General features: G+C 33.9%; 1 protein-coding gene across 2 annotated transcripts; it reads left to right on the top strand.

Moving 5' to 3' along the window:
• The first annotated feature begins 4,124 nt into the window (after positions 1–4,124).
• On the top strand, positions 4,125–11,237 carry LOC131848556 (lanC-like protein 2). 2 transcript variants are annotated; one of them, XM_059198471.1, is made up of 8 exons: positions 4,125–4,355; positions 5,211–5,393; positions 5,760–5,917; positions 6,009–6,147; positions 6,400–6,540; positions 7,110–7,295; positions 10,048–10,194; positions 11,050–11,237. In XM_059198471.1, exons 1-8 carry the CDS (start codon positions 4,272–4,274, stop codon positions 11,230–11,232), a joined length of 1,221 nt encoding a protein of 406 aa, XP_059054454.1. In that variant the 5' UTR covers positions 4,125–4,271; the 3' UTR covers positions 11,233–11,237. The 2 variants fall into 2 exon arrangements, with proteins under 2 accessions (XP_059054454.1, XP_059054455.1); XM_059198472.1 differs by lacking the exon at positions 10,048–10,194.
• The last annotated feature ends 381 nt before the right edge of the window (positions 11,238–11,618 follow it).

The following is an 11,618-nucleotide window of genomic DNA, read 5'->3' as shown; positions in this document are numbered from 1 at the left end:
ATTTATACAACTTTAAATTATTATTATTGTTTATTTTTTTCTTAGAAACTTATATATTTTTTTTATATTTCTAATTTACAAGTATATTAACTTTATTATTATGTTTTTTTTTATGCAAAAATTTCGTTGTATTTATGAGAAAATTAGAAATGATTATGGCAAAGTTTTGTTGAAATTTCGGGTTTCATTATGATCAATTTTTTAGATATTTAAGTTGAAAATGAAAAAATGGACGATGCTGTCTCAATTTATAAAGTAATTATCAAGTTTTAGTACAAATATCATATCAATTTATGTTTGTTTATTAATGAATATAACCCCAAACTTCTGTCATTTAGCGTTTTTGAATAAACTATTTTAGAAAAAAGACTATACAAAGAGAAAATTAACATTTCAAAGATGTTGTTTTTAAGATTAGATATCTATCTATATAATTCAGGAATCAAAATGTATATCCGACTCTTAATTTCTTAGAACCAGAACCCCAAAGACACTGCTTTTTAGGCCAAAAAATGTGAAAGGCCTCTTAAGGCGAAGTACTTGTTAAGTTAGTTTTGTATATTATTAATTTTATCGTGCACTGTTGTTATAGAAACCATTCTCACGCGTGTGAAAATTAGAAGAGAGTGTAAAAAAGAAGATATTAATTTGTTTTTTTTTTATTTTTTAAAAGGATGTCACAAGCGTTGTCTAAATATAATAGTTGTTCTGTCATCATCATCATCATCGCAGCCCGGAAGACGTCCACTGCTGGAAATAGGCCTCCCCCAAAGATCTCCAGTTGTTCTGTAAAGACGTTAAATTCTTTTATTCCAATTTTCCTTGTAAAACCCTTCACATAGATCTCAAGCTAAGAGGAGCTTATGTTACGGATACCAAACAACTGATATAAGTATAAAGATACATTCTTTTTTTAAAATGCAAACACAATATGCATAGAAAACACTCAGATACATACAAAATAAATATACTAATGAATACAAATGTTTATACCGTGCTAGTAATTGAACCCGCGACCATCGAAAGTAAGGCGGATCGCTAGACCTATAAGGATGAAATCAACGTGTATTCAAGTTCTAAAAGCCGAGAGTGTAAAATGTAAACTAAATTAAATGTGCACCGGTGTAAATTTAGATTTATCGCGTTTCTAAATGGTAAGTCGACATCAGAGCACTTTCAATTGTATTTTCGTGTTCAATTCGCGTTTCGAAATTTTGTATCAAATACTGTAGCATAAGAGAACACATAGTTGAAATCGAATACTTCAATAATAGTAAGAATATGATTGAAATGGTAAGGTCGGATAATAAAGTCGTAAACGCATTAATTCCTCATGGAAGTGTTATCGGCTGTATTTTGTTTTTAATTTATATAAACGATCTCCCTAAAATTGTATAAAAGCCCTGTATTCTTTTCGCGAATGACGTCTCTCAGCTTGCCAAAGTGGTACAGACTTGGATGCCCAAATTAATTCGATTCTTAATAGAACGTCAAATTGGGCGCGCGACCATAACTTAGATATTAACTATAATAAAACGAAACTAATGACCTTTCACCCATGTCAAAGAAGGCCAATTGAAGTTGAATTCGTGTATAACGGAATGCAATTGGAAGCGTCAATGAATTCACGCTTCTCGGCATATCCATTTACTCACAAATAAATTGGAAATCTCATATCAAGAAAATAAAAAGTAAAGTGTTTAGGTTTGAATATGCATTTCGGGAAGTTAAAAGAACCACCAACTTGCAAACCGCTCTCACCACTTATTATGCATATGCGTACGGAAGTTGAGTTACGGGATTATAATGTGGGGAAACAGTACCAATGTACCTATTGTCTTTACTTTACACAAGAAACTAATTAGAATATTAGTAAATATTGAAAACCGTGACTGGGTCGTTTGCTTGTCCTTACGGACCGCCGGGTACGGGCCTCGAGCTGTGCTCTTCGTTCTCGCACGGGATAACAAAAAGCACAGCTAGAGTAAATTCACCAGTAAATTCGTCCGAAAGTACCCTAACTACGATAAAACACGCGAGGAAAGGTGTGAAAAATATAATTTAAAGCATAGAGCCAGGCTGCTTTTTCCGTCCTCCTCATTAGCCCTACATTCAAGTGGTCCTCAGTCCTCAGTCCTCTGGTGTCATCCATATATATAATTACTTACCACTTTCTTTAAAACAGGAAAAAAATATATAAAAAATTATAAGGAATCTCAAGACATTATTGATTAAAAATGTTATTATACAATTTTAGAATATAAAAAAACGTATTGAATTAAATATTATACATTTTTAACAATTAAATATTACAGTTTCAATTTATTAATTATTACTATTATTTTTATTTTTATTCGTTTTTTTCTCGTTAATTTTGGTATGTACGGGCCTTTTTTTTTTTACTTGGAGAAAAACCCTGATGGAGTCCCGCCGGCCCCGGGGGAAGCCCGCGGGTACTGTGAGACTCACTAAAAACTCCAAGGTATCCCGACGAAGCGCCTATAGCCGGAGTCGCGGGATCGAATGTCTATCCATGGTATGTATGGCCTAGTACATAGCAATGTTATATTTTGAGGTGAATGTTACATGTGTAGTAAATATCGGTCTAATCGGTCTGTAAAAAATTTCTGACAATGCGGCATGTATTTAGAATTACAGCCTTCTGTAGTTGCCAGTATATATTAGGGGGCAAGTTCAGGGTATTTATTGACTGATGTATTATTATTATTATTTACCCAATATTTTTTATATAATTGTATAAAAAATAACTCGTCCTCCTCTCTTCTCTTCCGCTTACTGTGCCCAACAGGTTCCATAATTAACCTACTTTGAAATACCTATCTGTCTATCCATTGTAAAATTATGAAATGCAAATCTATATAATAAATAATATAGGTTATTGTAGTGTATGTGGAAACACTAGCAGTTTATTATCTATCGTCTCGAGCCGAGCGTACACGGACCGCCGTGCGCAAGAGGGAAGGGATTCCCTGCGCAAGCGCCGCGGAGTAAAGACATGGAGCTATGGTTAACGAGCCGATATTACGTCGATAACAACTTACATACAAGAAGACATAAATAACAAATAAGTGAACACTATAGTTATTGTCTACATCTGTACTCTTTCCACTAGAAACTTAATGCGCGTTGTATAATAATAATTGTGTATATTGAGGGTAAACCTGAATAAACAAGTTGCTATAGTTAATTTTAAACTTTCGTGTTTAATATACATTATTTAAATTATTAACCGGGTCTTAACACGAATAATTTTATGGCAAATAAAGGTATTTGTTCCTGCGTTCAGTAGATGATCGGCAATCGCGATTTGTGTGGTTGACGATTTTTAACCGCTGCGATGTGCTCTCGGCTATTGATCGTTTTGTTTGTCTATAGTGTACTTCTGAAACATTGATTGGATGCAGGCTATTTTCTGTACCAAGGTGAATACTACCTTCAAATAGATGGCGTTGCAAAGTTCAGTAGCATCAATAGTCAATAAGTGTACGGATACCGTGAGTGCTGTGTGTCGCGAACTTTTGTTAAACAATCTAGTGACGGTAGATGAAGAAAAAACTGCTGTCACCTATCTACATTGACATCGCTGTTACTCCAGTCAGCTCGTGACCACGGCTAGTGCAACCTAGTCGAAACGTCGAGAGAGGTAAATACCTTTATTTGCCATAAAATTATTCGTGTTAAGACCCGGTTAATAATTTAAACAGTTTGCTTCTGATCTCAACATAATTATATTCTTTATTTATTGTTTTATAAAAAAGTACATCTACAATGACATTATATTAAACAATTCAGACGATTGTCTAAAAATTCACATGTAATAATTAAGAAAATTGCGATTAAATTTCAGTAAGTAGTGTTAATTGATAATAGTTACATACTCTAAATGTCTAAATATATATGCCTTATTTGAGCCGATTTTCAAAAAATATCAAAATAGGATAATTTTTTTCAAATTTATTCGATAGTTTAGTGAAATTACAAAATTTAATCTCGTCACACTGCCCACTATCAATCTCGCGTCATGTATCTAATGACATGTTGCTTTATTTCAGTCTAACGACATTGATAGTTGATAATGTTATTTAGTTTCTGAATGTCTCTGTAGTCATATGTCTGATCTGTATTCAATTTATAAATAAATAATGTTCAGTGTTCAAAACAGAAAAAGAACCATAAGCTTTTACATGTAACAAATTGTATATTTCAAATTAATTAATATTGAGTCTTTCTGATTTGTTCTTATTGTTAGCATGACTTCTAAGGGAACGTTTGAGAACCACTATGATGATTATAATAAGGATGTAAATAATATTCTTAATGTATCTAAAGATGGAGTAAGTTTTTATTTTCTGTATAAATATTAATTAAGAGCAAACTAAAATATTTATAATTAATATAATGCTGTCTGTTGTACCACGAACTTCCTTTCAAATTAAGTAACTTTTTAAAATCTAATTGAAATCTGTAAATACATTTACTCTTTCTGTCAAATGTTTGTTTTAAAATAACGGAGCAAAATATTTTTGTAATTTCAAGAAAACAATAAATGGAAATTTAAACACAGTTACTTCTTGTGTGTGGAATCATCTTATATTCTAATATATAAAATCCAGCGTCAGCTTCCATTCTTTTCCTAAAAGAACCGATTTTGATTAATTTTTATATTTATATTTGGTAGATCTGAGAATAAGTAATGTATTTCTATAATCCCAACATGATATGGGTAGGCCCACACCAACATGTTTTATATTTATGTATGTGTTGGCGAATATATATATTGTTTTAAAAATACATACAACCCTAAATTTTTTTTTTATGGATGATTATGGAATGGTGCACCCGTCTGCGCTAACGGTTTACGCTGGCGGAGCACCAGTGTAGGATGATAAGATGAACATGAAGTCAGGTCAGTAAGCCTATTGTGACAATTTAACCAGGCATTTATCACAATGGTTTCCAGGGGGAACCGCGTGGAGGTCAACCTGTCATGGTACATTGCTAGTAATGGGGTCATGAGTACACATTATTAACAATCCCCTTCCCCCTGACCCTAAATTATTACTCCTCTATGATCAACTCTTATTTTTTTTATAATGCTACTATTAGTACAATATTTATATGGTAAGACAAGATTTGCAGGGTCAGTAAGTATTTATATATAAAGTAACAATATTTTCTTTATTGTCTAGTTGTCTGAAAAGTTCCTGGGAAAATTGCAAAACTTTAAGTCCTGTAAATTACATATATTGACAACAAAAATGGAGAGTGATATTTTCTACGATGGAACAATATACACTGGATCAGCAGGGCTGGCTTTATATCATTTTATGTGTGCAATGGGGAAAAATGACAACAGTTATGAGGGTTTAAAGGTATGTTCTCTAACTAATACAGTTATATTTGTTGACACCTGCTTTAATTTTTAATACACATTCTCAGGTTGAAATATAACAATAGATAGTTGCACTATTTATGACTTAAGAACTAATTTTTTCTTTCTTTCTTTCTTTCTAATTAGACTGATTTTTATGATACTTATTTGTTAAATTTACTTTAGCTCTAGCTAGTAAAATAACTATAATAATATAAATACTAAATAAATAACTTTGAAAGATGGTTTGGTTTTAGCTAGTATAATTAAAATCAAAATATAATATAAAGGATATTAAGTTGTGGGCTATATTTTAGCTTAGTAATATTTAAAGTACTTAATTTATTATTACTTCTTGTTTTCACAGACTGTATTGGAATATATCAACATAGAAAACTTGAAAGGTCGCAGAATAAGTTTTCTTTGTGGAGATGCAGGACCATTAGCTTTAGCTACTGTTATATCATATAAAATTGGTACAACACGTCCAAATAATTTTCCCGATTATAAAACTTTAGCCCAAAGGTATATTGATATATATGTTGGAATCTGTAGAGATAGAAATAATACATAACATTAGTTTCAATTAAACATGACATATTTTTTAAAATTTTAGACTCATGTCTCTTATATCTTTATTGAATGATTCACCTGATGAACTTTTATATGGAAAATCTGGATATCTTTATGCATTACTTTTTGTGAATAAACATATTACAGGGAAAGAAGTTATTCCTGCAAGTCATATAGAAAAGGTAACTTTGATAGTAGATTCTTTATCTTTTTCCTTATAATTAATGAAATAAAATATAATGTAAATTCATAAACGGTAATAAGATTATGTCCCAGGCACTACTATTCTATTAATTAAAAATTTGGTACAGATAAACAATTTCTGTACAAAACTTTTAGTGCTTTTTTAGTACTATACAGAATGTCTCTTAACAACAATATGTAGAAAGTTGTATACATTTTATGGCTTAATGTAATGATTCTATTAATTACAGGTCATCCTTGCCATTTTGAAATCTGGTAAACATTTTTCTACACAAATGAAGTCAGATAGTCCTCTTTTGTGGCAATGGCATGATAAAATATATTTGGGGGCTGCTCATGGAATGGCTGGGATTTTATATATGCTATTACAGGTGATTTTTATTTGGTCTATTTTACTAGATTTAAGAAAAAATGTCTGCCAAAAGTGCAAATATTTTAATAAAATATAAACCCTAATATCATATGGGTAGCATAACACAGTAAGAGTATAAGGATGAGTGGCCGGCCACATTGGAAGCTATTAATATATGTATTATATGGGCCGAATATGGATCCAGTTGGTCCAACTAGATATGAAATGACTACTGGCCCAGTCTGCCCTGCAACAACGGTGCAGATTTTTCTATTAGCTAAATATGTTCTGATCCGTTAATTAGTTAGTCCTTTAATACCAGTTCGGATATCGCCTGTAAAAATACATCATGATATACATACATATGATGATACCAATGTATCAAATGCATTTTTGTAATCTGTAAAATCTACAATTATTTGTATTCCATTACTTAAACTATCATTAACGTTATCCGCAAATCCTGTAAGCGTGGAAACTGTGCTACGACCTAAACCCTTGACAACTATCAGACAACAATATATTCAGCTCCAAATATGTGCTCGTTTGCCTGAAAGATAATATTATGTATATGTCTTTTTATTTCAGGCTCGAGAATATATTAATGTTACTGAACTACGTAGTTTTATAAAACCGACCATAGATTGGCTATTGAATCAGCGGTTTCCGAATGGAAATTTTCCATCATCTTTAAATAGCAGCTCTGGTGATAGACTAGTGCAGTGGTGTCATGGAGCGCCTGGATTTGTTCCCTTGTGGCTATTGGCTCATCAGGTTTGTTAAAGCAATATGTTGATGGTGAACTTCTTAACATATCCAGCATGCATATATCAATTTATTGTGAACTACTATAGAAATATCTTCAATTATTTAAAAATATCAGCGATGTCATTTTAACATCTTTGGATATTAGCAATATATGGTTATACTGATAGTGTATACGTAACATGGTATTTTTGTCCACTATAACAATTATTCAAAACCATTCAATGTTAATAGACCACAAATTAATTATTTACTTACACCATGGCACTTGCTTTTGCACACGGGAGACAGGGGAGACAGATTCATAAACAAAATTATACAAAAAGTATCTTCTCTATTTAACGGCTTTTCTGATGGTCTGGGTGTTTCCTATGTTTCTTATGTATGTGTTAATTAAACTTGTTTCAGCATTATGACATGTTGTGTCAATAAAAACACGATCAGCAATATATATTACTATAGCTAGATAATATTAAAATCATATCTAAATATTTATTTATTCCAGGCAACTAGACCCATATTATAAATACCTTATAGACTAACATACATATAATATAATATTTAAAATCTAATATAATGATATTGTCTGTGTGATCACGGCACTGAAGACGGCAATCTGCCACGGTAGCGCTGATATACCACACCTTTCGACCAGTAGTCCTCTTTCATGAAGGTGGGCAGCAAGTCGGTGTGTGTGGACAAGGGCGCTTTGAAATTCGCGTTGTGACTCGACTTCAGCTGCGTCACCCTCAATGTCAGGTTACTCTTGGTACGAATATAATCGACAATGTCCTGCTCCTTAGTGGCGTAATGTAGACGGGACAGGTACATTGTCGTGGTCGGTGTAGCAGCACGCAGCAGAAAATTGGGCCCAGTGAGTGCAGTGCCACAATGGTTCCTATTGACCCTGTTTGTGGGCCTCTTCTTTTGTACCACGACGAAACCATCATCGTCGCGGTTACCAGTGGCAGCACACGTAGGGTCAATGTTCAGTGCCTATATATTTATACCACGTAGGTGGCAAACAGGCCTACTGCCCATCTGATGATAAACGATTATCGTAGCCTATGGACGCCTGAAACACCAGGGTGGTCACATACCCGTTGCCGACCCTTAAGAAACCCTTCTTGAAAAACCCCATGCTGTAGTCTCGTGAGAAAACCTCGGCAAGTACTTCATTCCACAATCTGAGTGTACGCGGGAGGAAGCTCCTTTGAAACCGCACTATCCGGGGCCACTTAGGTTCCAGCGTGTGGGGATAAATTCCCTGTCGATGGCGAGCGGTGCGATTGTAAAAGGTTGCTGTGGGCATCCTGTTAAACTATTCTTCAGAACACGGTCCGTTGTATATTCGGTAGCAGCACACTGACCTTTTTTTCGAGGTGACTACGGAACTCAACTGTGCTAGAGACATCGACTCCGAGAATCCCAATACTCTTAGAGATGGTAATGAGCAAAAGGAGTTTTCTTAGCGGTGAACGCGCAGGCTTGTGTCTTGGTAGGATTAATTGAACTAAATTCAGACGCCCCCAATCGGAGACTCGGTGAGAGTACTCTTAATTTCAGACACAAGCTGTTCGCGGTTTGACTCCACAATGGAAAGAGGAATGTTAGCACGGCCCGTGTAAAACACGGCCCCAGTACTGTCGCCTGCATAACAATGAATGTTAACTGTGGTTAACAGATCATTTATATACAGCAAAAACAGTGTCGGGGAGAGAACGGAGCCTTTCGACCCGTCGACCACAGTTTTGATGTATCTTCCATGACGACGGAATTTGCCCAAATGAGTACGAAAGTGCGAAGAGGCGCGTGAGTACAAAACACAACTCAGGAGCTTCTTTAACACCAATGCCGGTATGCCGTCTGCCGTCTGCCGTCTGCCGTCTGGCCCGTTCGACTTGTTGACATCGAGAGATAGTAAAAAAAGTAAAGTCCCCCGCGTCTAGAGTCGAATTTGAGGCAAAAAGAGCGCACAACAAATCGGCCTCTGTTGCACTATGTGCCAAGTTATCATCCGGATTCCGTAAAGGTGGTAAGGACGACTGACTAAAGTTAATTTCGGCAGCTTTGGCAAGCGACCAAAAGGCACGACTACCAGTACGATGTCAGGCAAGTCGCTGACGGCTTGCTGACGCTGCCGAATTTGGCTCTAGTAATTATTAACATTTATCTTCTATAATACTGGCAGACCCCGCAAATGTTGCTTTGCCATATAAATAAAATTCGCTATTAAAAAATTGGGGTTCATGCTAGAAACGTGAAAATTTAGGTTTTTATGTATTTTTTAATCCTAAATAATAATAAAATATTATATCGAAAAAATAATATTTAGGGGTGGATATCCCTTACCACTTAGGGGTATGAAAAAATAGATAGTAGCCGATTCTCAGACCTACTGAATATGCATATAAAATTTTATAAAAATAGATCAAGCCGTTTGGGAGGAGTGTGGTAACTAACATTGTGACACGAGAATTTTATATATAAGATATATTTATATTCATAATTATTATCTCAGCTGGGGTAATAGGTATTGCCAATTGCATATCGGCGTATAGAATTTTTAGGAATGGAACCTAGTGACCATATCTAACAATGTACCATGTAAAATCGAATTCATAGTTCTATTTACAAAGCGATTTTAGTTGTCATTTGTTAATTTTATATTGATCTTCATTAATTTTAACATATCTTTACTGTTGCTGCATAACCACATCGCTGTTATGTTAATCTTGAGACCACCCCGTTTTCGTACTAGGTATTTGAAGAAGACAAGTACTTCAAAATTGCTTTACGATGTGGCGACATTATATGGCACAGAGGATTATCAACCAAAGGATACAGTTTGTGTCATGGAGTCAGCGGTAATGCCTACTCGTTTATACAGCTGTATCAAGTTACAAAAGTAAGTATAATTGATGGATATGAAAAATCTTTTAACATTAAGAATATTTTGAATTGATTTCCAAAGAAAACACTTATTGCAAATCTGTCATTAAGTAATAAAAGAGCAACGTAATAAAACGGAATTTTTAATTAATACATATTAATAATGCAATAAAAAAATTGGGTGTATTAGGAACTCTAAATGCGACAGAACATTGGCGAAATCGTATTTCATACTGAACTGAAAGCGTCTCAAAATAGAATACAACAAAAGATTATAATTTATGTATTACCATATTGGTACCATGGCATATCTGCCTTTGTAATCAGTAAGAATGAAGACTCATTTGTATTGTATCATAAACTTTTTATAGGGTTTTACATCATATTTTTTTTTCTGGATTTAAGATCGACTTATTTTTCGTTCAGCATTGTAGTTTCAAGCGTATTTTCATGCATGGTTTTATATTTTACCCATACAAATATACGAACATGTTTTTTAAACTCACTTTGGCATTGCCTGTATTTAAAGCAAGTGATATACTTTACTGGTCATTTTGTTGTAGCACCATGTATTTGATATAATGCTGTGTTTCTCAACGTAGGGCCCGCGCTCCACAGGGGGGCAATTCGATAATGAACATATGAAATGTGAATTTCAATTTTTCATTATGTTTTAAAAATCTACTTATTGTGTCATTAACAATTTCCTAGTCATTTCTTCCTAAAACCTATTATTTAAGTTTCTTAAGTGAACAAATCTATTTTGTAATTTTATAAATTATGTATGTTGCATAAGAGTTCTAGAAAGGCTAAGATGGAGTATAGCACTTAAAAAGTTGGGAAAAGCTGATCTAATGTAATAATTTTACAGGAACCCCTGCACTTGTATCGTGCTTGCTGCTTCATGGAGTGGTGCGCAGTAGAGCGCTCCGGTACAGAATTGCACCGGCCGGACAGACCAGCCTCTCTCTTTGAAGGCCTAGTTGGGCGACTCTATTTAGCTGAAGACATTACTCACATATCAGATGCCAAATTTCCTGCATTGTGTTTGTAATTTTTTAATTCATGATGACGAAACTTTTACCAAGTTAATTGCAAAAGTATCCAACATATACAATGTTTATTGTATGTCATTTGCAGAGTGAATTTTATGTAACTCTTCGTTTCATTTATAACGTAGCTCACTTCTTGAATATAACTTCGTCTCGTAACAATTTAATTCGCGTATTTTTTTTAACCTAGGCTTAGGTCTCTTTAACTAATTTTTTATTTCTTGTTTACTATGAACTAAAAACAGTATACCGGAGATATTGTATCTTAACTAGAACTAATTAAGCGATCATATTTATGTATAATATTTCGCAGTGATGTTGAACTTAACATCGTTAGAATTTTAAAATAATTTTAAAGTGTTTATTCCTAGGTATACTTATGGAACAG

This window comes from Achroia grisella, unplaced genomic scaffold (genome assembly GCF_030625045.1).
Source record: "Achroia grisella isolate CSIRO2021 unplaced genomic scaffold, CSIRO_AGI_Agris_v1 utg558, whole genome shotgun sequence".
Lineage (NCBI taxonomy): Eukaryota > Metazoa > Arthropoda > Insecta > Lepidoptera > Pyralidae > Achroia > Achroia grisella.
The sequence above is the reverse complement of the archived record's forward strand: the minus strand, read 5'-3'. Positions and strand labels throughout refer to the sequence as shown.